Below are 27,868 nucleotides of genomic sequence, written 5' to 3'. Positions count from 1 at the left end.
CTGGCCTCCCAAAGTGCTAGGATTACACGCGTATGCCACTGTGCCTGGCCCTGATACTTAAAAGGTCTGCTGAGATCAATTAATTAATTTTCCCAACCCCAAATGAGATGAGATATAAGAAAGAGCAGTTGTTCAAAAAGAAAAAGCAAGCAAACAAACAAAAACCAAAATATAAAGGCCAGAAGTTAAGTGTGGGCTACAAGAGAGATATTGGAAACTCAGTGGACTGCTGGTAAGAATGTAAAATAGTATAGCTGCTGTGGAAAACAATTTGGTGGTTTCTCAAAGTTTAAACACAGAATTAGTATACAATGTGGCAATTCCCCTTCTAGGTATACCAAAGAAAACTGAAAACAAAAACTCAAACGAGTATTTGTACTCCAGTAATCATAGCAGCTTTATTCAGAAACGTCAGGAGGTGAAGATGACCCAAATGTCTGTCACCAGATGAATGGATACAAAATGTGGTATATACATACAATGGAAAAGTATTCACCCTAAAAAGGAATAAAATTTGGACACAAGATACAACATGGATGAGCCGTGAAAACATTACACTAAACAAGATACAAAAGACAAATACATATTCAAATTATGAGGTACCTAGAATAAATAATTCACAGAGACAAATTATAACAGAAGTTACCAAGGGCTGTGGGGAGACAGAAATGGGGAATTACCGTTAATAGGTACAGAGTTTCTGCTTGGGATAACAAGAAAGATCTGGATAGTGGTGATGGTTGCCCAACATTGTAAATGTATTTAATGCGACTATACTACATGCTTAAAAAAATTGTTAAAATGATAAGTCCTTTTTTTTTTTTTTTTGAGACAGGGTCTCACTCTGTCACCTAGGCTGGAGTGCAGTGGTGCAATCTCGACTCACTGCAGACTCCACCTCCCAGATTCAAGCGGTTCTCCCACTTCAGCCTCCCGATTAGCTGCGACTATAGGCGCACACCACCACGCACATCTAATTTTTGTATTTTTTGGTTGAGATTGGGTTTCACCAGGTTGGCCAGGCTGGTCTTGAACTCCTGATCTCAAGTGATCGGCCCACCTCGGGCTCCCAGTTTTGTCATGTATATTTTACATGTGTAAGCTAAAAAGTAGACTAGAAGATACTAGAAGCTGGGAAAGGTGAGGAAAAGAAGGAAATAGGGAAAGATTTGTTAAAGGATACAAAATTACAGTCAGGAGGAGTAAGTTCTTTTTTTTTTTTTTGGAGACAGAGTCTTGCTCTGTCACCCAGGCTGGAGTGCAGTGGCGCAATCTTGGCGGCTCACTGCAGCCTCTGCCTCCTGGGTTCAAGCAATTCTCCTGCCTCAGCCTCCTGAGTAGCTGGGATTACAGATGCTTGCCATCATGACTGGCAATTTTTTTTTTTTTTTTTTTTTTTTTGTATTTTTAGTAGAGACAGGGTTTCACTATGTTGGCCAGGTTGGTCTCAAATTCCTGACCTCAGGTGATCCGCCTGCTTTGGTCTCCGAAAGTGCTGGGATTACAAGTGTGAGCACTGTAAGATGACTATAGTTAACAAGATTACATAGTTCTAGGATGGGTGTGGTGGCTCATGCCTGTAATCTCAAGACTTTGGGAGGCCGAGTCAGGCGGATCTGAGGTCGGGAGTTCAAGATCAGCCTGAGCAACATGGAGAAACCCCTTCTCTACTAAAAATACAAAAATAAACCAAGCATGGTGATGTGTGCCTGTAATTCCAGCTACTCAGGAGGCTGAGGCAGGAGAATCACTCGAACCTGGGAGGTGGAAGTTGCAGTGGGCTGAGATCATGCCGCTGCACTACAGCCTGGGTGACAGAGCGAGACTCTGTCTCAAAAAATAAAATAAAAATTATTCCAGTCAGGGGTTTATAAGCATAGTTTTGTAGACATCACATGTTCAAAAATATCTATTTGTTCTCTCATGCAAATGCTAACTTGGTTGGACAGAAAATTATAGGTCAAAATTATTTTACTTCAGAACACTGAAAATATTGCTCTACTATCTCCTTAGCGGTCATTGTTGCCAATGAGAAAATAGAAGCAATTTGACTTTCCTTCCTTTCTAGTATGCTTTTTCTTTTGGAACGTTTTTGGATTTTTCTCTGTACCTTTGGCATTATTTAAGTGATGTTATTTCTCATACTTGGAACACATGGGGCTTTTAAATCTTAAGAAGACTCATAGTATTTTTTAACTGTACAAAATGTTCTACTGTGTGAATATTTTCTCCCTAAACTTCTTGTTTTTATCTCCCATAAATCCCATGAGACCTTAATCTATCTCCTCCATTTGTTTTAATTTTTTCCTCATACTTTTCAAGTCTGTGTACTTTTGTATCACATACTTAAGAATTACTGGTCTTACGATCTTCCACTTTGCTAATTTGCCCTTCATCTGGGTCTGCTCCCTTCTCAGCCTATAAAAAATTTTATTTCCTTTTTACACGGGTTGTTTCATTTATAATGTCTCCAATCGGTTCTTTGTCACAGTTTGTGTTGGTGATACATGGATATTATTCATGAGGTTGTCCTTCCTCAAATGTTTATTTATAACTACGTGTTTGCCTTTTAAATCTGTTTGCCCATAGGTGCTATTTCTGTTTATTCTAGCTTCTCCCTCCAGTGACTATGAAAGCTAGTCTATAATGGAAGCAGAAATGTGCCTACAATTTGTCTTGTGGGCACAGGGGCTCCCCATTTCTCCTGATATCAGCAGCCATATATAAGCCTGTTAAATTAGTCCTGGGGCACAACCACACTGCCCTAGCTGAGGACAAACAACCCTGCTGACTGCTGCTTGGTATAGGGACTAGAAGTGAAGAAAGTCAATTACCCCAGGGTTGTCCAAAGGCTGTTTTTGTTTTGTTTTGTTGTAAGACAGGGTCTTGCTCTGTCACCCAGGCTGGAGTGCAGTGGCATGATCTTGGCTCACTGCAACTTCTGCCTCCCGGGTTCAAGCGATTCTCATACCTCAGCTTCCCAAGTAGCTGGGACTACAGGTGTGCGCCACTATGCCTGGCTAATTTTCATATTTTTAGTAGAGATGGGGTTTCTCCATGTTAGCCAGGCTGGTCTCAAACTCCTGACCTCAAGTGATCTGCCCGCCTCGGCCTCCCAAAGTGCTGGGATTAGAGGTGTGAGCCACCACGCCCAGCTCAAAGGTTCTTTCAACTCCTTCATAGAACAGATCCTCAGCTAGAAATCACTCTTGCCTTTCAAAGTAGTTCTTTCATGCATATGCTGTGAATTGTGGTCATCTTCATCAATGTAATCCTCACTACTTTGCGTTTCATGGATTCATGAAAACTCCAAATCCACTAACAGCATTCTTTCTCATCTTTCCATACTGGCCTGAGTGGGTCCACTTGTGCTCATGCATATAGACAGTCGTTTTCTGACTGCAGTTTTGAGATGGACAAATTTTAATGTGGCTAATAATGGACTACACAGTATTTTTCATATAGTATAGTCTAATGTTATATCAATGGTATCACTAAATCACTGAAAACTTGCTTATTTGCATGCTTATGGACTATTCATTTTCTAAAAATAGGCAATTCCTAGTCCCAGGCCCATTCTCCCCTACTTATAGAATGTGGTATTAAAATATTTTACCCAATTTGCAATTATAGACTTAGAAAACATTATCCTAACAAAAAAAGTAAGAGAAGCTATCTTTTAAGAAAATAATTTTGGTATAGAATTTCCACATTCTCAATAAAGTTTCCCCAGATTAAACTGATTACTTTTTTCAACCTCCCCACATCCATACAAAGTTCACCTAGTCTGTCTGTCTTGTTACCCAGAGCATAAAGCCATTATCTTTATTTCAAATCTCAAAATGATTAATAGCTTCAGTTGATAGAAGAAGCAGCCAGTAATACTATGGCTAACAATCTTTCTTTCCACTGTGTTAATCAGAACACTGCTAGAGTACTTCATTCATTCTGGCTCTGGACTTTCAAAAGAACTAGAAAAAAAGAAAGACATTCAGGAGAGTGACTAGAATTTTGAAGAAACTACAACCTGGTGTGCTGTGTAACAAAGTCTACTACTATTACCACAATCTGTATTCTTGTTCTTTGGGCACACAGCTAGGTCAGATTTCCTAGCCATGCTTGCAATGAAGTATGGCTATGTGACTGAGCTTTAGCCAGTGGAATATGAAAGGAAGTGATTTACATCACTTCTAAGTCAGGCACAAGCAAGAGCCTGTCCTTTCAGTTGACTGGACTGAAAGCGACCTGGAAGGCTACATGATGAAAATAAGAAAACAGGCCAGGCAAGGTGGCTCATGCCTGTAATCCCAGCACTTTGGGAGGACAAGGCAAGTGGATCACCTCAAGTCAGGAGTTCAAGATCAGCCTGGCCAACATGGTGAAACCCCATCTCTACTACAAATACAAAATTAGCTGGGCATGGTGGCGGACATCTGTAATCCCAGCTACTTGGGAGGCTGAGGCAGGAGAATTGCTTGAACCCAGGAGGCTGAGGCTGCAGTGAGCCAAGATAGTGCCCCTGCACTGTCAGTCTAGGCAACAGAGTGCGACTCCATCTCCAAAAATAAATAAACAAACAAGTAAATAAAATTAAATATCTTTCAGCCTGAGTGTTTGAATGACTGCACAGCAGAAGACAAACTTGCCAATGTAATCAACCTGCCTAGTATTGTTAAAGTGAGTAAGAAATAAACTTCTACTTTATTAATAGCCCTAATGAATATACCATATCCTGTTTAATGTGAAAAAGGCCTGGGTTAGCAAGACAGAAAAGAGTATTCAAATATACAAAGACTTGTCATGATGAAGATGTATTAGTCAAGTTCTATATGCAATCTGGGAAATGAATGGAGATTAAGAAGTGGAAGATTTGTGCTCGCTTCAGCAGCACATATACTAAAATTAGAACAATACAGAAGGTTAGCATGACCCCTTTATGGTTTAAAAAAAAAGAAAAAGAAATGAAAGCCTCCCTCAATAAGCTGGATTTTTAGGAGTCAGAGGTAACAAAAAGAACTGTGTAGAAAGTGTTTCAACATAGGTGAGATATCCACATAAAGGCGATAGAGTATGAAACTAGATAATTAAGTAAACTGGAAACCTTTAAGGACCTCCCCCACTCAAAGAGTTTATAATATATACTTAATATTCATTTCCTAGCTTATTTAACTTGCAGGTTTTGTAATCAATTATTATTATACAGAGTCACTGGGGACATAATCTGGTCCCTTGATAACCTTGGCCTCCTTTCCTCCTACATTGCCCTTCTTGCTATTTTTCCAAGCTGCCAGACACAGATCTGCCTCAGAGCCTCTGCATTTGCTTTTTCCTCCGCTAGGACCTTTTGTCCCTCAGCTATTCCAATAGTTCACAACCTTACCTTTTCCACGTCTTTCCTCAAATATCATCATCTTTTTTTCTTTTTTTGAGATGGAGTTTTGCTTTGTCGCCCCGGCTGGAGTGCAATGGTGGGATCTTGGTTCACTGCAAACTCCACCTCCTGGGTTCAAGCAATTCTCCCACCTCAGCCTCCTGAGTAGCTGGGATTACGGACACACATTACCACGTCCCGCTAATATTTTGTAGAGACAGGGTTTCACCATGTTGGCCAGGCTGGGCTTGAATTCCTGATCTCAGGTGATCCGCCCACCTTGGCCTCCCAAAGTGCTAGGACTGCAGGCGTGAACCACCACACCCGGCCAAATATCAACTTCTTGCTGAGGCCTTATCTAGCCTATTTAACACTGCAACCTACCCATACTCTTTTGGTACTCCTTAGCTAAATCTTTCTCCACAACAATAGTTAGTATTATAAATTTTTTTTTTTTTGAGACAGAGTCTCGCTCTGTCGCCCAGGCTGGAGTGCAGTGGCAGGATCTCAGCTCACTGCAAGCTCCGCCTCCAGGTTTACGCCATTCTCCTGCCTCAGCCTCCCAAGTAGCTGGGACTACAGGCGCCCGCCACCTCGCCTGGCTAGTTTTTTGTATTTTTTTTTTTAGTAGAGACGGGGTTTCACCGTGTTAGCCAAGATGGTCTCGATCTCCTGACCTCGTGATCCACCCATCTCGGCCTCCCAAAGTGCTGGGATTACAGGCTTGAGCCACTGCGCCCGGCTATAAATTTTTTAAAACTTCTCTCCCCCACTCAACTAAAATGTTAGCCCTATATGTGTAAGGATATACATTTTTGTCTATCTTAGTCACTGTTATATCTCCAGTGCCTGAAACCATGCTTGGGAGAAAATAAGCACTCAATAAATATTTCTTTAATAAGTATTTGAGCTTATCTTCCTACTAGTGTACTAAAAAGTGTAAACCAATTTTGTCAAAGGTGTGGAAAAAAACATTTAACTAATTCATTAAAATACACAGAAGCCTACAATATGCTTGTTATGTGCTCTATGGATACAAAGGTAACAAAAAATAGTCCCTAATTTCAGGTACTTTACTTTCTGATGGGGAAACAGAGTCAAGCAAATTAATATTTAATGGCAGGAGGCAATACAAATAAAGTAGGAAAAGGGAAAAGAGTATGATGGGTAGAAGAGCTATTGCTATTATTGAGAAATTCTGATCACAGAAGGCCTCCCTGAGATGATATCTGAGCAGAGATTTGAGAAAAATAAAAAATGATGCCAGGCAAATACGTAAGAGAAGAGTATTCCAGTCAGAAGCAGCATGGCCTTTTGTTCACTATTGGCAGTTGTCTAAATGGGCACAAACTTGAATGAGTAATTTAGTATTGTTAAAACTTGTAAATGTAAAATACTCAGCTACAGCTATTCCACTTCTAGGAATCAATGCTAGAAAAATCCACATACTAGTGTTCATACAAACTAAAATACAAGGATGCTCACTATAACAGTTCAGTAGAAAAAAATCTGGAAAACAACCAAAAAACCTATCAACAGGGCTTTGGATAAATAAATTATACTACATCAAAAGTGGAAAAGCCATGCAGCTCTTAAAGAGACTTTAGCACTAACAAATACATGAGACACATTTATTGAATAAAGCAAATTGCAGAATAGTATGTATCATATAATCCCATTTTTTAAAAACTGTTTTTTTTTTTTTTTGAGACAGAGTCTCACTCTGTCGCCCAGGCTGGAGTGCAGTGGCTCACTCGGCTCACTGCAAGCTCCGCCTCCCGGGTTCACACCATTCTCCTGCCTCAGCCTCTGGAGTAGCTGGGACTACAGGCACTCACCACCACGCCCGGCTAATTTTTTTGTATTTTTAGTAAAGACAGGGTTTCACCGTGTTAGCCAGGATGGTCTCAATCTCCTGACCTCATGATCCACCCGCCTCGGCATCCCAAAGTGCTGGGATTACAGGTGTGAGCCACCGCGCCCGACATATTATCCTATTTTTTAAGAGAAAAAATTTATGTATCCTTAATGTATACATACACATATACATACACCATCTTACCCAATGAGCACATATACCAAATAGTTAACAATGGTATCTTTAGCAAGAAAACTTATCCTTTTATTCACTTCTATAGCATTTGAATTTTTTCAGTAAGTTATGATTATTTTGGTACAAACAACTCTCTTCTTAAAAGTATAATGACTCTCCCCCACATAAATTACCTCTTCTGGCAAAGCAGAATGGGGTTTGTCAGAAGTTGCAAGTAGTAAAACTGGAGCAAATGAAGGAATATTCTGTAATAATGTGGTAAATGTGGCTTTAAGTGTTGGTCCAACTATTTCCCACCACAAGTGGATATGAGGAACATACACTATACTTGGTGCTGTTCTCTTAGCTTCGCGAATCACCTAGTAGAGCGAGAACAAAACAAATTCAGTTAGAGTCAACATGTTAATAATGCTAGTTCTATTAGTCTGAAACAATGTTTAACCTCCCAGAAATAACATATAAAGTCCTCAAGTTTTTAAAATGCTCCTCCAAAATCCCACAACCTTATTTTTAAATGTTGTTTAAAAGTTTCATTTTTTTTGAAAAGATAGTTTCTTCAAGCAACTAGAAAATAGTTGGAGAAATCTAGATTTTTCTGTCGTAATCAAAAGTAAACAAAACTACAAATATAACATATTTTTATATTTTAAAAATGTTAATATAGCCAGGCACGGTGGCTCATGCCTATAATCCACGCACTTTGGGAGGCCGAGGAGGGTGGACTGCCTGCCTGAGCCCAGGAGTTCGAGACCATCCTGGGCAACATGGTGAAACCCCATCTCTATTAAAATACATACAAATAAATAAATAAAATAAAATAAAAATAAATTTGCTGGATGTGGCGGCATGCGCCTGTAGTCCCAGCTACTCAGGAGGCTAAGGCGGGAGAATTGCTTGAATCCTGGAGGTGGAGGTTTCAGGGAGCTGAGATTGTGCCACTGCACTCCAGCCTGGTGACAGAGAGAGACTCCGTCTCAAAAAAACCAAAACCAAAAACAAACAAAAGTTAATATACAAATACCAAAAACACAAAAAGTAGAATATCTGAGTACTTACTAAGGAGCAGTCACCATTTTAAGCACTCTACTCATTTAATTCTCACAACAGCCATATGAGGTAAGTATTATTATCTCCATTTTCCAAATGGGGAAAATGAGAGAGATCTAACAACTTTACTAAGGTCACAAAGATATTAAGGGTGAATGTGGGATTTAAAGTTATTCTCTTTAATGATTAAGCAATCATGCATAATTCTGTTTTGTAAACCTGAAGTTACAAATCAGAAAGACAAAAAAAACACAATGCAAAAAAATGAGGCAATTTTAGCTTTTATCTCCAAAAGGCTGTTTTGTCTTATAGTTGAGCACCAACAAATTACCTGGGCACATGTTTCTTCAGGGGATGTAGCACTAACTCCAAAAAGAACAGGAATGTCTAATGTATATACAGTAAATTTTTCCAAAGCATGAATGACAGCTGGTGCCAAGTGAGAACCTTGCCCAAATCCTGGTTCTCCTACTATCAGTATTCTTGGTCGAAAAGACATAGGTTGGTAACAAGCATTTCTGAAAGAGAAATCATTAATAAGCTATATTTTAGAAAAAACAGTTTAAAATTTCCCCCTAAATTGTCAATTATAAACTTTCATAAGTAAAATGTCTTGCCAATAAGGCCAACCAATCACAACATGGTTCACATAGTTTCTGGAAACAACTGATACCCAAAGCTTTTTAGGAATATTTTTATAGACTGTAATTTCTACTATCGTGACAACTATAACAACAAAAAATTTCTGGTAGTTTAATTTAAATAAAAAGCAGATTGGTTAGCATTTTTTACTTTTTCAACCACATCTCATTTATTTTTAGAAAATTTACACACGCAAAACATTGATTTGCAAGAAAAATATACCTATTCAAATGAAGAAAATTAAAATTGTCTTTTGCCTTATGAGAAGATTTCTGAGAAAGTCCATTGTCATAAACTGATGGAACATCATCATCACTGTAAGCCAAGTCACTTTCTAGCAGAGGACAAGAAATATCTATAAAACCAAAAAATTGCACATTAGTAACTTCTGGATTGCAAAGCAAATCTTTAATGCTTCAGTTACCAAGTTAGCATACTTCAATTAATTTTTTTCAAAGAATCAAAAGTATTTCTGTAGATATGAATTAATAAGTAAATGTAAAAATGCACCCCAAACTTACAGCAAATTAAGTTAAGGGCAATCCATGGGTAAATTTCCTTCAAATATCCCAGGTAAAGCCTTACCAAATTTTTCTCAAGAGATTCTTTTACAAATAAATATTTCTGGTATGTATGAAACATTTCACTTTACTGATTATAAAAACTAACTTTAAATGGTCAATCAAGTTTTATACCTGAGTCTAATGTTTTATTTGTTCTGAATTCTGCATGTGGAAATACTCTCTGCAGGGCTTCTAAGATCTTGTCAACAGTGCTTTGCAGGAGTGGTTTCACAATGGTGGACAGTGCCTGCCCAGGTGATGTCACAGCTCTTTGGGACGCTGGTATCATCTTTTGCATAGCTACCTCGAAATCCTTAGCTGAGATATTAATTGAAGAGAGATCCAACTGTAGTTTCTCACTAGTGGTATAGATCTGTGGGTAGCGTCGTCGTAGAGCACATAAAGCAGCTTCAGCACATATTGATTTAATATCTGCTCCACAGTATCCTATCCAAAGCAACCAGGGGAAGAAAAGAACCAGCCGACCAAACAAAGAAACACAAAACTCTATTAGCATGACCATGGTTAAAAGAAAATTAAAAATCAGCCTTGCAATATAGTTAGCAAATATTTAAAAGTAGTAAAACCAAAATCTCTTTTACCCAGTAAACTTATCAGGTAGTAATAGCCAACAACAATCAATCAACTTTTACGAGTGCAATACACAAGCACTAAGTATAGCACAGAGGTCAAAAGCAAGAGTTTTAAAATCACACAGACTAGATTCAAATTCCAGTTTGTAATTTACTAGCTGTTTGACCTTAGAAAATTCACATAATGCTCTCCAGCCATTTCTTTATCTGTAGAGATACTGCTACCTACATCATAGGAATGATGTGAAAATTACATGAAATAATATTTATAGAATGCTTAAAAGGATGACTAAAACATGGTCAGTAAAGAATAGCTATTATATTATTATGATATAATAATATATTGTATTTTATACAATTATATTATTATCTACTCTGCCCCTTATGGCCAATTTGTCAAATATCTCTATTTAATACCAAGACTTCGTGAGAAGAAAATGCCACAAATAAGAGATAAGAAACAAATATAACCTTGTATTTCTTTATTAGTTTGGTGCAAAAGCAATTGTGGTTTTTGCCATTACTTTTATAGGCAAGAACCACAATTACTTTTGCACCAACCTAATACAACTTGTTTCATATTTCAAATAAATGTAGTATTTATTTTAATTGCTTAAAACAATGTTTACCAACACAGTTTTCTGCTAGCTCTTCTAAAAATGTGTCCAGTGGTTTGGGATTCCAATCCCTGGTGTGAATCTTTAGAATCTCTTTTCGAGCCTATGAATAAAAACAATTTAATTTTTTACAACTATAATAATAAATGCTATTCAGATTAATTTCAATTAAAAATACTTTTGATTACCTAAAATTTTAAAGTGATCAGTACTTAATATTGGCCGGGTGCAGTGGCTCACACCTGTAACTTTGGGAGGTCGAGGCAGGTGGATCACTTGAGGTCAGAAGTTCAAGACCAGTCTGGCCAACATGGTGAAAACTACTCTCTGCTAAAAATACAAAGATTAGCTGGGCGTGGTAGCATGTGCCTGTAATCCCAGCTACTCGGGAGTCTGAGGCATGAGAACTGCTTGAATCCTGGGGGCGGAAGTTGCAGTGAGTTGAGATTGTACCACTGCACCCCAGCCTGGGTGACAGCAAGTCTTCATCTCAAACAAACAAACAAAAAACTCAATATAAGCAAAATATGAAAGTGAAAATAAGAAAAAGGATGTACTTTTTAGAGTTTAATGGACTTGTCTCATTATTAAACATATTTGCATTTATAGCACTAAAGTTATACTGGTCATAAATATAAGTAAGAGAAAATAAGTAACTACTAAAGTAGCTATTCATTCTGGTGCATGTTAAGAGCTGTTTTTAAGAGTACAGACAGCTCTTCATATATTTTCCTCTTTGGTTCCCAGAAGATTAAGTAGACTTAAAAAAACTTGGTAGGATTATATGATATTCATGAAAAAGCCAAGGCTAACAAACTGGCTAAGGATTAATTACTCATTAAGCCACATGTTCTGAAGCAACACTTAGAACATCCAAAGGCTACACTCAAATTGAAAGAATTTTAAGAGTAATTTTGGGAAGGCATTATTATATTTAAAGAAAAGAATAAAAATTTGTCCGCATTTGAGTTGTTCACTAACAGCTATCACTAGACAAGACCAGGATACAAAACTCAAGAATCTCCAAATTTTTACTATACCAAGACTTATGATTAATAAACAGCAATATATTTTGTCAAAATTTGAGTGACATTAAATTCTTACCTCTTTATCAGGTAGGCTAAAAAGGAATTCTCTGTCAAAGCGACCAGGCCTTCGTAAAGCAGGGTCTATAGAATCTAGTCTGTTGGTAGCACCAATGACCACAATTTCCCCTCTGCTGTCCAATCCATCCATAAGAGCTAGCAGGGTGGAAACAATAGAACTAAATTTTAAAAATAAGAGAGAAGAGATTAATACTATGAACACAGTCTATATCATTCAGTAATATTTCTTCTTTTGGTAAGATTTAATGTATTACACGTGAATAAATTTTCTCAGGGCACCTCACTATTTCCAATGGATTAAAAAAATCTATAAAATAACATACCAAATGGCACATAGAAATTGAAATCAATGGAAAACAGATGGTCGTTAGACCCCCACAAATGAATCCTAGAAGATATTTCATAAAGCATAATTTCACAAAGGAACTTAAGAGTTCCCAAACAATATACAACATCAAAAAGAAAAAAAAGGCAAGGCATGGTGGCTCACGCCTGTAACCCCAGAACTTGGGGGCTGAGGTGGGAAGAGTGCTTGAGGCCAGGAGTTTGAGACCAGCCTGGGCAACATAGGGAAACCCCGTCTCTATTAAAAAAATAAAAATAAAAAAAATAAAGCCAGCATGGTGACATGACCTGGGCCTATAGTCCTACTACTGGGGAAGCTGAGGTTGTACGTAGTGAGCCAAGATTGCACCACTGCACTCCAGCCTGGGCGACAGACAGAGCAAAACCTTGTCTCAAAAAAATAAAAAAAAGAAAAGGAAAAAAAGTGCTGGTAGCACCAAGTAGGACACACAGTATCTAAAAATAATAAAATTTCCATTGTATATACATGATCAAAGAACACCAAAATAAAATAGAATCTTCATAAAGCATAACAGAATTTTCATTACATTTTAAACTTTTTATTATAAAGACAGAATAGTAAAATGATCTCCAAATTTCCATCACGAAGCTTCAACAATTATCAGTATGCCTTTTTAGTCTTCACCTGACCACTTTTAAAAAGAAAAATAAAACCTCAGACACACAGTTCAATTCATAAATATTTCATGTAAGTACTTCATGTATGTATTTCTAAGAGATAAGTACTTACAACAAACCCAACAATGTCATCATCCTAAGTGACTAATTCCTTAATATCTAATACCTAATTTTTCCTGATTGTCTCAAAATACCTGTTTACATTTGATTTAATCAAAATGTAACCACACACTACGCTTATTTGTCACTCAATTCCTTGACAGTTCCTACTGTGCCTCTTACATTTTTTTCCTTCCACGCCATTTATTTGTTGAAGAAACTGGGTCATTTGGCTTGTAGAATTTCCTTCGCCCATTCCGGACTGGGCTGACTGCTTCCTGATAGGGTCATTTAAGTTGTCCCTCTATCTTTCATATTTCCTGGAAAGTGGTAGCTAGATCTAGAAGCCTTTTTTTTTTTTTTGAGATGGGAGTCTCGCTCTGTCGCCCAGGCTGGAGTGCGGTGGCGCGATCTCAGCTCAGTGCAAGCTCTGCCTCCTGGGTTCACGCCATTCTCCTGCCTCAGCTTCCTGAGTAGCTGGGACTACAGGCGCCCGCCACCACACCTGGATAATTTTTTTGTATTTTTTTTTTTTTTAGTAGAGACGAGGTTTCACCGTGTTAGCCAGGATGGTCTCAATCTTCTGACTTTGTGATCCGCCTGCCTAGGCCTCCCAAAGTGCTGGGATTACAGGTGTGAGCCACCGTGCCTGGCCTAGATCTAGAAGCTTAATGGATGCTGGCTAAACCATTTGGGATGACGTATCATTAATTAAAATTAATGACATATCATTATTTTTAATAATGACATATCATTAATTTGGATATTCCAAATTAATTAAGCAATTACACGTCATTCATGAAACCATTTAAAAAGAAGTTCTAAAAAACTGAGATAAATTGGGACTAAAAACAATTTAGATTCAGGTTGGGATAGTAGCACTAGTAAAAGTGATAAAAGTGCTCCCTTGGATAAGCAACTAATCATCGGGGTTGAGGGTTCCATTTACCCCTCTTTAAAATGAGGAGATTGGTCTAGTATTAGAATCCTAAACTAGTAGTAATGCCCTAAGTTAGATTTTGTTTAGCGCAGGCAATGTCTTAAAAGCATCCAAATTAGCTGGCAAAATTTAAGATACTTAATTTGAACATAAAATCTGAGGGAACAAAATCGATTTTTCAAGCCTGGGTAAGCTTCTGCACATCAGTAACAGGTCAGACATAAAAGCAACTGGATATGCTCCTGTGATAGGACATTCAGTCACATTCCCCACCATAGCCCTACTCTTACTACTGGCTTAACATCACTGACCTGCCGACATTTGTTTCTATCATGAGTTAAATCTTCTGTAACCAAGACTTTTCAACCATGCTTTACAACGCACTGACACTCGGAGCAGGTTTATTTTTTTTGAGAGGGAGTCTCACTCTGTCACCCAGGCTGGAGTGCAGTGGTGTAATCTCAGCTCACTACAACCTCCACCTCCCGTGTTCAAGTGATTCTCCTAATTCTCCTGCCTCAGCCTTCCAAGGAGCTGGGATTATAGGTGTGCACCACCACACCTGGCTAATTTTTTTTTTTTTCCAGTAGAGACAGGGTTTTACCATGTTCGCCAGGCTGGTCTCAAACTCTTGACCTCAAGTGATCCGCCTACCTTGGCCTCCCAAAGTGCCAGGATTACAGGTATGAGCCACTGCGCCTGTCCACATTTTTTATTTTTGTACTATATAATAGGGTTCTACTACCAAAGAAAGGAACTATTCGCTTATAAAGTTTCTTTTACCATTTAACATTCTATCTCTCACACATAATACCACTCAGGAAATAGGATGAAATGTTGAAGTGCCATCAAGCAAGTTTTACCTATGAATCTGATCTTGCCTGCTTGACCGTACTGGAGCCAGACCATCGATTTCATCAAAAAAAATAATTGATGGGCGCATCTGATAGGCCTAGAAAGTAGATTGAGTGGTCATTTGTTAGCATAAACAGCCTCAAACACGTAGACTTAATATAAACCATTTTAATCAATTTTCATTCAAACATGCTTACCAGAATTTATAAAGCTGAATATACACTATTTCAATCAGCTTTTCTTCAAACTTGCTTACCAGAATTTATTTATAATTTTTCTTTTTTTAATAGATGGAGTCTCACATTGTCACCCAGGCTGGAGTGCAGTGGCGTGATCTTGGCTCACTGCAACCTTTGCCTCCTGGGTTCAAGTGATTCTCTTGCCTCAGCCTCAATTTATTTATAATTTATAACTATTCATAATTTATAAATTTAAATGTAAGTTCCAATAACTGGGTTTTAAGAATTCAAACTAAATTATAATGACATATGGTTTAATTTTCAATTGCATTTTCGACTAGAAGTCTTCAAAAGACATACTCCACTGGTTATATACCTTAGATTTCATATAGCTATCATTCCTGGACACACAAAAATATCTACTGAAGACTACCTATGGAAACAAGACAAAGAATAGAAGACAGTGACATAGTCTTCCTCCATGACAGGATGGGAAAACATTATTTAGCAAGATGCCACAGTTTTTATCCATTTCCATAAACATAAAATTAAAAAAGAACCTCAGGAGAGTTCCAAAAAGAGATTTAAAAGCATTTGCAGCAATACGCCTCAGGAGATCAGAATGTATTATCTCACAATGTACTGTCAATACAATCCGGGATATGAAAATGAAAGCCGCCCCAGGGCAGAACTAGTCTCCAATTCCCATACTGAGCCATAATTCACTACTACTATCTCGAAATATGAGATTACCACTCTCTTCCTAGGCATGAGACCTAAGACTCCAAAGAACTAAGATCCAATTATTTCTTTCCCTTCTTACTATAAAACTGTTCACTGTAGGTCAGTGTCATCTCGACATATAAAAGAAAATAATCTAGAAAGATTACATATTTAGTCTAATTCTTTTGGGTTTATTTAGAACACTGATTAAATGTAAGAGTTATCTAATCCTCACACACATCTGCCTAGATTACAGAACTATCCAGATATATAAAATTTTAATATCGTACCTGATCAAACAGCAATCGTAGCTGTCTTTCAGATTCTCCTACCCATTTACTTAGACAATCAGCACCTTTCCTCATGAAAAATGCTACTCTTTTATCCCCTTGACTGCACTCATTGGCAAGTGCTCTGGCAACCAGAGTCTTTCCAGTTCCAGGTGGCCCATAAAACAAACAACCTCTGTAAAACAATACGTTAACATTTTAGTATTACATTTAAAAAGCAGACTTTTAAAACAAAAATTAGAAACCAATTTCATGATTAATTAGAAAATTAAATGTGTAAGACAACTGAATTATTGTACAGTTTCATGCCACAAAGCACAACTTAAAACCTGAGAGTTAATACTGATACTGTAAAATTAAAATGAAACTGTAAATAAAACTCTATTTGAAACATTTTAACAATTCATTCATCATGTTCATCATATTATCTCACCTTGCATATGGAATCACATATCACAATCATGTAATTCAATTTGTATGGGGGAAAACTTAGGTTGCAAGGAAGAAATGTGAAAGAAAATTCAAGAAATATCTTTTTAATTTACTAAATTACTTTAACTAGGCACGTCCAACATTTCCTGTAAGAAGTAAATGTTATTTAATATTAATAACTTTCCGCGTTATTTTTAGAGATGGGGGTATCACTGTCAGCTAGGCTGGAGTGCAGTGGCATAATCATAGCTCACTGCAACCTCAAACTCCTAAGCTAAAGCAATCTTCCTGTTTTAGTGTCCCAAGTCACTGGAATCACAGGTGTGAGCCGCCATGCCTGGTACTTTCTAATTTTTTTTTTTTTTTTTTTGGAGACAGAGTCTTGCTGCATTGCCCAGGCTGGAGTGCAGTGGTTCCATCTCGGCACACTGCAACCTCCGCATCCCGGGTTCAAGCAATTCTCCTGCCTCAGTCTCCCAAATAGGCGGGACAACAGGTGCCCGCTACCAGGCCCAGCTAATTTTTTGGGTATTTTTAGTAAAGATGAGGTTTCACCATGTTGGCCAGGCTGGTCTTGAACTCCCGAACTCATAATCCACCCACCTCGGCCTCCCAAAGTGCTGGGATTACAGGCGTAAGCCACTGTGCCTGGCCACTTTCTAATTTTTTAAATTACAAAATTTAATTTAAAACCTACCAATGTTTACCTGTGATTGACATATGGTACATTACTTATTTATTTATTTACTTATTTTTTTGGAGATGGTGTCTCGCTCTGTCACCCAGGCTGGAGTGTGGTGGCGCAATCTCAGCTCACTGCAACTTCCGCCTCCCATGTTCAAGCAGTTCTGCCTCAGCCTCCCAAGTAGCTGGGACTACAGGTGCACGGCGCCAGGCCTGGCTAATTTTTTGTATTTTAGTAGAGACGGGGTTTCACCACGTTGCCCAGGCTGGTCTCAAACTCCTGAGCTCAGGCAATCCACCCGCCTTGGCCTCCCAAAGTGCTAGGATAAAGGCATGAGTCACCGTGCCCGGCCCGGTATATTATTTTTATGATGGGGGAAGTTTATTAACTTTTAAAAGTTTATTTAAATTATTGCTTCTATAAAGGTGATTCAGAGAGAAAAGCTGTATAATGAAAAGGGAAAAGGGAACTATCGCTTAAAAATGGGTTAATAAGGTATAAGAACTATAAGACGCAAGAGTAGCACAGATTTTCAGCTAAAATTAAAAATATAATTAAATTACCTTGGGGGTTGAATTTTAAATTTTTCAAAGACTTCTGGATAAAGTAATGGAAACACCACCATCTCTTTTAGAGCTGCTATATGACCAGACAGGCCACCAACACTATCAAATCGTACCTGGTAATGGAAGCGAACATTTACATTCTTAGATTTGGAGTCCAGATTAAAATGTCACCCCACACCTTAACTATACCTAACCCATACACAATGAATTAATAATACCTTAATTGTGACCTTAAGATTAACAAAAAACGTCTTTAAAGGTTAGAGTTTTGACTGAAAAGAAAAATCATCAGTTCCTTTTTTAAACTTTAAAACAAAGCACATTATAGATCAAGCATATGTTTCAAAACAGAATACTCACTGAAGAATCTAGTTGCATTGGATCAACATCGGCAAGGCTTGCTCCAATTTTCATTCGATCTTTATACATGCCTTTTAATTCATCTTTTCGGAAATTTAGTGGGAGGCACCTATTTAAAACCACACAAACCCATCAACTCACCCTCCTTCCCAAATTCCATGTTTGAATATAAACATTTAAGTTAAAAAAAAAAATCTAAATTTTAACTGGAGCAATCTTAAGATATGTATTTTAATTTCCTAATTTTCTGTAATAGGTCCAGAACTTAAGTGTTAGAAATATTTATATCTGAAGCTTTATTATTTTCCATTTTCCTTAAGAGTTCCTCAGAACTTATCATTATTCTAAGAAAAAAAAATACATGAAATGAAAAAGAAAAGGTTATTTCCTTAAGTCACTGTTTGACCAGAACCACTGTGGGCCATATATAATGATTTGGCAAGCGGGCCAGGCATGGTGGCTCACAGCTTAATTTCAAAGCTTTGGGAGGCTGAGGCAGGTGGATAACTTGAGGCCAGTAGTTCGAGACCAGCCTGGCCAACATGGCGAAACCCCATCTCTACTAAAACTACAAAAATGAGCCGGGTGTGGTGATGCACACCTGTAGTCCCAGCTACTCAGGAGGCTGAGGCAGGAGAGTCGTGTGAACCCGGGAGGTGGTGGTTGCAGTGAGCCAAGATCGTGCCACTGTACTTCAGCCTGGGCAACAGAACCAGGCCTTGTCTCAAAAAAAAAATTTTGGCAAGAAATCAGTCATATGTTCTAACCTGTTATTCTGTTTCAATTGTAGGTAATTCTAAGAAGACAGTATTCTAGTTTATACATTAACCTGTTGTGCAACTTTTTAATCAGCCAGTCTATACTTATATCCAAATTATTGTTTTCTTATCAATTTTTTAAAAATGTATCTGTTGGTTTAAAAAGGTATTGATATGGCACTTACCTATTGATAGCCCTATTACGACTCCTTTTCCTCCGCCTCTCAAAGTGCTGTTCATCCTCAGAGGAAGAAGATGAAGTCGAGTCACTACTGTGGATTGCATGCCTTCGCCTAAAGTAAAAAAGAAAATTGAAATCATGATAATGGAGGGCAGGAAAAAGAAAAGGCATAAGAAAAGCATCAGAAATATCTAATGCTCCAAAAAGGTTTATCATAAAATTATTTTATCTGCTGACCCACTGACATAAACTTTGTTGGCGGAATCTTTCAAAGCGAATAAAAGACAAACAACTGAGAGGAAAGGAAAAAAGACTGAGGGCTGTGGCAGAGCTGAATATCAAATGTTCATGAAGACAGAAGGCAGGGTGACTTCTTAGTCTTGACACAAACCAGTTATTCTTGAAGTGAAAGGTGGGATAAAGAGGGTATTAGAATATTTTGGGCTGGGCATGTTGGCTCACACCTGTAATCCCAACACTTTTGGAGACCGAGTAGGAAGGATCACTTGACAGGAGTTCGAGAACAATGCAGTGGGACTTCGTCTCAACTAAAAATCATTTGAGCAACTTGGCAAGATTTGGTCTCTACTAAAAATCAAAAAGCTTAGACAGGTATGGTTGTGCACATCTGTTGTCCCAGATACTCAGGAGGCTGAGGTGGGAGATTTGCTTGAGCCTGGGAGGACGAGGCTGTAGTGCATGATTGGACCACTGCACTGCAGCCTGCTGGGTGATAAAGTAAGCCCCTGCCTCTATTTAAAAAAAAAAAAAAAGTATTTGGGACTGTAATTTGAAACTATTTTCAATATTACACTATATATAATATTCACATTTGGGAGGAAATCACCTACTTTAAAATGTCAAATAACTTTTTTGAGACGAAGTCTTACTCTGTAGCCCAGGCTGGAGTGCAGTGGCGTGATCTCAGCTCACTGCAACCTCTGCCTCCTGGGTCCCAGTTGAGCAATTCTCCTGCCTCAGCCTCCCAAGCAGCTGGGACCACAGGCACGCGCCACCATGCCCAGCTAACTTTTGTATTTTATTTATTTATTTATTTTTGGTAGAGATGGGGTTTCACCATGTTGGCCAGGCTAGTCTTGAACTCCTGACCCTCTGATCCGCCCACCTCAGCCTCCCAAAGTGTTGGGATTACAGGTGTGAGCCATCATGCCCGGCCTAAAATATCAAACAATTTTAAAAGAAGGACATGAGATTTTATGTAAACAAAAGGGTATCAAGAAAGACTTTTTAAATGCTAGGAAACAGTGAAGAATAAGATGGCCTTTTATCAACAGTATACCATCCACTGTAAATTCACAACTGTCACTTAACAGCCATGTAAATGCGGATGAGTTACTCAACCCATAAGTTTTCTCACAAAAAAGAAAGACATACTATCAAATACTTAGGCTGGATGGTAATACTAAATAAGAAGCTGGGTATTACAAATATACAAGAAAATTTTTAATCACTTCTACCTTTGAATGGTTGCAAAAGACTCACAGAAAAAACAAAGAGTCTGGCTAGGAAGAACTTTAATTAACTTGCTCAGGGTCTAGAACTTTGCTGAGTCAGAGTGCAATGATGGTAAGTAGTTATTTCCAAAAATATAAAAGGTTCACAATCTATTATCTGCATAATGTAGTTCCAGAAACGTATATCCAAAACACTCTGAAGTTATCCCATTATTCCCTTGCAGCAAATCATAACCTGACATAGTACAAGGCAATTTTTAGTTTATATTTTGTCCCACTTACTATGATTATTCATATGTTTTACTACAGAATTATTAATATATTTGACTACACAGTGCTGGCTTGGAGACCCTAGAGATGTTAATGTTGCCATACTACATAGGTTGTGTGTTATCTGTAAATCCAGCCAAAAAGTCTGAATTCTGAAACACAAATGGTTTTCCAAGGGTTTTGGATAAGGGGTTGTGGAAACACAGAAATAAATGAGAAAATAATCTTTCATCCATCCATCTACCCAAATACACCCAAGACCATCTTTGTGATCAGCCTGAAACTAAAATTATTATATCCAGTACAAGTCTGCAATTTTATATGAAAAACTAACTTATTCATTATTACCATGAATATTAGCCTTTAATGTATTCACATAATTTTATGTGTAGTCACAGAATTCAGACTAACCTCCCAATTAATAAAAAAGACTAACATTAACTGACTGCTTTCTGTACCGTGTGCTTGATGTAGTATTAATCTTAATTAAAATTGTGGAAAAGTGGATTATTAGTAGACTCAATTTACAGTTAGGGCCAGTGTGGCTTCCAGGTTAAATAATTTACTCAAAATATCAGAATTAGTCATCGATGTTGTCAGAATTCAAACTTATATGTTTATTCAAAATATCTGCATTCTATACATTACTATACTGATGATTTCCAGTTTTTTATTTCACAATCAACAAAGTTAAAAGCAAACAATAACACAACCTGTGGACCAACGTGAAATTTCTGACATTTGATTTGCAAAATGGAGATTATTTTTAAACATCAAAGTACAAATACATACAGCACTTAATGTATGGCAGACACTATTTTAAATGCTTTACATGTATTAACTCATCTGATTCTCACAATACTGAGACAGGTTCAACTATCCTCACTTTACAGATAAAAAAAACTGAAACAGGCCAGGCGCAGTGGCTCACACCTGTAATCCCAGCACTTTGGGAGGCCGAGGCGGGTGGATCACCTGAGGTTGGGAGGGAGTTCAAGACCCGCCTGACCAACATGGAGAAACCCCGTCTCTACTAAAAATACAAACAATTAGCCAGGCATGGTGGCGCATGCCTGTAATCCCAGCTACTCGAGAGGCTGAGGCAGGAGAATCGCTTGAACCCGGGAGGCGGAGGTTGCAGTGAGCTGAGATCGCGCCAATGCACTCCAGCCTGGGCAAAAAGAGCGAAACTCTGTCTCAAAAAAAAAAAAAAAAAAAAAAAAAAAAACCAACCAAACCAAAAAAAACAACAACAACAAAAAACTGAAACAGAGTTAAGTAACTTGCCAAAGGCCACTAATAACTAGTAGAGCTGAGCTCCAAGCCTAGACAGTCCTAGCCATGGGTCCAGGTTCTTAGCAATTAATTACTCTATACTGTAGAAAGGTCATTACTTCAGTTTGAAAACACTGTAAACGCTATTCCACAAGGTAGAGAAAGAGGGAATCCTCCCCAAATCATTCTATGAAGCCAGTATCACCCTAATACCAAAATTAGGAAAGGACATAACCAAAAAAGAAAACTACAGAGCAACATCCCTGTGAACATAGATGCTAAAATCCTTAACAAAATACTAGCTAATCGAATCCAACAACATATCGAAAAGATAATCTACTTTCAAGGGGGTTTCATACCAGGGATGCAGGGATGATTTAACATACTCAAGTCAATAAATGTGATACACCACTTAAACAGAATTAAAAACAAAAATCACATGATCTCAATAGATGCAGAAAAAGCATTCAACAAAATCCAGCATCCCTTTATGATTAAAGCTCTCTGCAAAGTCGGCATACAAAGAACATACTTCGATGTAATAAAAGCCATGTATGACAAATCCACAGGAAACATAATACCGAATGGGGAAAGGTTAAAAGCATTCCCTCTGAGAACTAGAACTAGACAAGGATGCCCACTCTCACCACTTCTATTCAACACAGTACTGGAAGTCCTAGCCACAGCAATCAGACAACAGAAAAAAATAAAAGGGCATCCAAGTCAGTAAAAAGTTTAGTCAAACTGTCTGTTTGCTGATTATATGACTGTACACCTAGAAAACCCTAAAGACTCCTGCAAAAAACTCCTAGAACTGACAAAAGAATCCAGCAGAGTTTCAGGATACAAAATTAATGTACACAAATCAGTAGTAGCTCTACTATATACCAACAGCGGCCAAGCTAAGAGTGAAATAAGAACTCAACCCTTTTTACAATAGCTGAAAATAAAACAAAATACTTAGGAATATACCTAACCAAAGAGGCAAAAGACCTCTACAAGGAAAACTACAAAACACTGCTGAAAGAATTAACAGATGACACAAACAAATGGAAGCACATCCCATGCTCATGGATGGGTAGTATCAATATTGTGAAAACAACCACACTGCCAAAAGCAACAAATTCAACATAACTCCCATCAAAATACCAGCTATCATTCTTCACAGAACTAGAAAAAACAATCCTAAAATTCATATGGAAGCAAAAAAGAGTCCGCATAGCCAAAGCAAGTCTAAGCAAAAAGAACAAATCTGGAAGCTTTACATTACCTGATTTCAAACTACGCTATAAGGCCATAATCACCAAAACAGCACAGTACTAGTATAAAAATAGGCACATAGACAAATGGAACAGAATAGAGAACTCAGAAATAAAATCAAATACTTACAGTCAACTGATCTTCAACAAAGCAAACAGAAACATAAAGTGGGGAAAGGACACCCTATTCATCAGATGGTGCTGGGATAATTGGCAAGCCACATGTAGGAGAATGAAACTGGTTCCTCATCTCTCACCTCACACAAAAATCAACTCAAGATGGATCGAGGACTTAAATCTAAGACCTGAAACTATATAAAAATTCTAGAAGATAACATCAGGAAAACCCTTCTAGATATTGGCTTAGGCAAGGGTTTCATGACCAAGAACCCAAAAGCAAAAACAATTAAAGCAAAGATAAACCGGTGGGACGTAATTAAACTAAAGAGCTTTTGAACAGCAAAAGGAAGAATCAGCAGAGTAAAATGGCAACACACAGTATGGGAGAAAATCTTCATAATCTATACATCTCGCAAAAGACTAATATCTAGAATCTACAACAAACTCAAACAAATTAGCAAGAAAAAAACAATCCCATCAAAAAGTGGGCTATGGACATGAACAGAAAATTCTTAAAAGAAGATACATAAATGGCCAACAACCGTATGAAAAAATGCTCAGCATCACTAATGATCAGGGAAATGCAAATCAAAACCACAATGCAATACCACCTTACCCCCGCAAATATGGCTATAATCAAAAAATCAAAAAATAATAGATGTTGGTGTGTATACAGTGACCACTTCTACATGGCTGGTGGGAAAGTAAACTAGTACAACCACTATGGAAAACAGTGTGGAGATTCCTTAAAGAATTAAAAGTAGAACTACCATTTGATCAAGCAATCCCACTACTGGGTATCTACCCAGAGGAAAAGAAGTCATTATTCGAAAAAGATACTTCCACATGCATGTTTATAGCAGCACAACTCGCAATTGCAAAAATGTGGAACCAACCCAAATCCCCATCAATCAACAAGTGGATAAAGAAGTTGTGGTATATATACACAATAGAATACTACTCGGCCATAAAAAGGAATGAATTAATGGCATTCGCAGCTACTTGGATGGGATTGGAGACTATTACTCTAAGTGAAGTAACTCAGGAATGGAAAATCAAACATCATATGTTCCATGTGTTCTCACTAATAAGTGGGAGCTAAGCTATGAAGATGCAAAGGCATAATAACACAATGAACTGTGGGGACTCAGGGGGAAAGAGTGGGAAGGGAGTGAGGGATAAAAGACAACAAATTGGATTCAATGTATACTGCTTGGGTGATGGGTACACCAAAATCTCACAAATCACTACTGAAGAACTTACTCATGTAACCAAATACGACCTGCTCCCCAAAAACCTACGGAAACAAAAAATTTAAAAAAAAGGAGAAGGGGCTGAGGCAAGTCAGTATAACCCATTGTGAAAGGAAAATGTTTCCTAAATCTGAAAAACAAAAACCAAAAATAAAATAAATAAAAAATAAAAAATGTTTTAAACACACATATCTGCCCACATGTGCTCATCCCCCAATCTCCATTTTATTACACCCACAGACACTGGACCAGCACTTTGAATCTAACCAAGAACTTCAACTTCTTGCCAGTTCTAATTCTTTGACAAAAGATGAAGAATATACTGAAATACTAGTGATGCAATTGTGCTATTATGTTACCTTATTCAAAGGTAACATTACCTTTAAAAATAATTAGCCAGGCATGATGGCATAGGCCCATAATCCCAGCTACTCGGGAGGCTGCGGCAGGAGAAACACTTGAAAACAGGAGACAGCAGTTGCAGTGAGCCGAGATTGCGCCACTGCACTCCAGCCTGGAAACAGGCGAGACTCCATCTCAAAAAAACAAAAAAGTCAGAAAAAAAAAAAAAAAACAAACCCCAAATAATTAGAGGAGAAAAAAAAATCTGTAACAAGGAGCTACTCAACGATGTGAGGCTTTTTCCACAGGGGAAGACTAGACACTGTGAACCAAATATGGAAACTCATGAACATCAAAGGGATAAAAACAACAACAAAAAAACCCACATACATTGTAGGTGGTAACTGTAGAGTTAGTCAACCAACAAGTATGTTACTTCCAGAAACATACGTTCATTAAAGATGGGAGAAGAGGCCAGGCGCGGTAGCTAACGCCTGCAATCCTAGCACTTGGGAGGCCCAGGTGGGTGGATCACCTGAGGTCAGGAATTTGAGACCAGTCTGGCCAACATGGTGAAACCCTGTCTCTACTAAAAATACAAAAAAATTAGCCGGGTGTGGTGGCAGGCGCCTGTAGTCCCAGCTACTAGGGAGGCTGAGGCAGGAGAATTGCTTGAACCCAGGGGGCGGAGGTTGCAGTGAGCCAAGATCGCACCACTGCACTCCAGCCTGGGCGAGAGAGCGAGATTTCCTCTTTAAAAAAATAAAAGACAAATAAAATCCCAAAGTAGCTGCTACTCTTAGTACTGCTGGATCAAACAGAGATCCACCCCTTGAGTCAGGTAACCATTAACAGTGCCTCGGTCCTGTGCCTGGTGGTGGTGGGGATTCTAGGGAACACTGTACCTTCCTTTCCTTTTCTGAAGATCATTACATTTCACCACCAAAATAGAGGTCTTTATATTCTAAGGGGCCTGTGAGAATACTGATGTGCAGCCTCCTTTCAAGTGCAATTAATTTTCAGAAGCCCTGAGACTGAGTTTGTCTTCCTGATCCTCCAGCCTTTTGGACCTGGTCATGTGAAATAGGATGTGAAATAAGAAATCTAGATGTACACTTGTGATTCTTACAATGAATTACAATGAAATGAAAAGACCTAGGGACACAAAGAGCATTTCTTATTTTTCCTAAAAGAAATCAACCTTCAGCACTTATAAAGGTGCTGCCTTTCATGACCAAAACATGATCAGAAGGTCTGTTTCTAGGAGAAAACTTCCAAGAACTGTTCAAATAATTGAAATATCCTAAGGCTTCGGTCTTACTTCTGAGAAAATTATAATATTAAGGGAAAAAAGTACCATTTCCCATACAAATAAAATTTTTTTCCTGGTTTCTTAGTCTTCTCTCTCACTGATGAACTACCAACATGCTACTATTATCATGATTATTCCAATGTATTGATGAGGAAGTATCAAGAATTATCTCTTTGACCTGGTGTGGTGGCTCACACCTGTAATCCCAGTACTTTGGGAAGCTGAGGCAGGTGGATCACTTGAGGTCAAGAGTTTGAGACCAGCCTGGCCAACATGGTGAAACCGCGTCTCTGCTAAAAATACAAAAATTAGCTGGGCGTAGTGGCAGGTACCTGTAGTCCCAGCTACTCGGGAGGCTGAGGCAGGAAAATCGCTTGAACCCAGGGGGCAGAGGTTGCAGTAAGCCAAGATCGCGCCACTGCACTCCAGCCTGGGAAACAGAGCAAGATTCCACCCCGCCCCACCTCCCCCAAAATAAGTAAGTAAAATAAAAATAGAAGATTTATCTCTTTGGACTTAAATTTGACCAACAAGCAACAACTGTTGGGATGTAGAAGGAAAAGAAATCCACAAATATTGAACAGTCAAAGAAAATAAATGTTTCCTACAACAGAAGAGGAACAAATTACAAAATAGATCCAGAAAAAGATAACCAGAGTCATGAAAGGTCTAGAGGCCATGTAGTTGAGAACATCTGATATGGTAGGAAAATGCATCTGTGATAGTATGCAAAGAAAAGACTAAACCTATATTCTAACTTAATGTGAAGATTAAATCAAACAATCTCTGTAAAATGCTTAACACAGAGACAGGACTACAGTAAACCCTGAGTCCATGGTTGCTCTATTATTAAAGTGTGGAAAAATGGAATAAACTACCTTACTAACGTAGTTACTAACACTTCCTATTAGTGGAAGCAAAAGCAAAAACTAGTCAGTGGTACTGGGGATTAGACTACTAAAGGCATAGAAACTAAGCTCTCCCAAATACACAATTCTAGAATTTTATCCTAATACACCCAATCCTGAAAGTCTAGAGTCCAGCTCTAACATAACCACAATTATGTTGTCATAAATCAATCACTATTTCAGAACCAAACCTGTTCATTCGTTTACAGTAAGGACTTCTTGGTCCTGCAGAAGATAATCGGTATCTTGGTCTTGCAGGAGAAGCTGGGCCACTATAAAATATGTTGGGCTTTCTCTGGTGACGAGGTTCTAAAAAAAAGAAAATATTTTGCTGTTCATATTTGAAGTCATTTATGTTCAGAGGGTTGCAGCTGATAATATGTATAGCACAGACACCAACCAACCAAAAACACACACTGGCCATAAACAACCATTGTGACTGTAGAGATGTGTAACAGGTGATTATCAGCCTTGCATGTTCATGCTCACAAGTACTGTGGTATAATAGTAACATAAATCAAAAGAAGTCCTATCTCTATACAAGCTGACAAATTAAGTAGAAAGCTGTGCAATTTAAAATAAAGACATATAAAATTCAAAAATAGCCCAA

The 27,868-nt window shown here is 38.1% G+C and overlaps 1 protein-coding gene across 2 annotated transcripts in view; it reads right to left on the bottom strand.

The window, feature by feature from the left end:
- Positions 1–27,868, bottom strand: part of ATAD2 (ATPase family AAA domain containing 2) — an 84,893-nt gene that overhangs the window by 29,993 nt on the left and 27,032 nt on the right. For both annotated transcript variants that reach the window (XM_050801510.1, XM_050801511.1), the window contains exons 8-19: positions 27,450–27,567; positions 19,049–19,156; positions 18,106–18,214; positions 17,743–17,858; positions 16,063–16,237; positions 14,879–14,967; positions 11,991–12,150; positions 10,899–10,989; positions 9,809–10,123; positions 9,336–9,468; positions 8,803–8,989; positions 7,598–7,783 (exon numbers count right to left, since the gene is read on the bottom strand). In XM_050801510.1, coding sequence (XP_050657467.1) covers positions 7,598–7,783; positions 8,803–8,989; positions 9,336–9,468; positions 9,809–10,123; positions 10,899–10,989; positions 11,991–12,150; positions 14,879–14,967; positions 16,063–16,237; positions 17,743–17,858; positions 18,106–18,214; positions 19,049–19,156; positions 27,450–27,567 — 1,787 coding nt within the window. The remainder of the gene's footprint in view (positions 1–7,597; positions 7,784–8,802; positions 8,990–9,335; positions 9,469–9,808; positions 10,124–10,898; positions 10,990–11,990; positions 12,151–14,878; positions 14,968–16,062; positions 16,238–17,742; positions 17,859–18,105; positions 18,215–19,048; positions 19,157–27,449; positions 27,568–27,868) is intronic.

This window comes from Macaca thibetana, chromosome 8, assembly GCF_024542745.1.
Source record: "Macaca thibetana thibetana isolate TM-01 chromosome 8, ASM2454274v1, whole genome shotgun sequence".
NCBI lineage: Eukaryota > Metazoa > Chordata > Mammalia > Primates > Cercopithecidae > Macaca > Macaca thibetana.
This window is presented reverse-complemented; position numbering and strand designations above follow the sequence as displayed.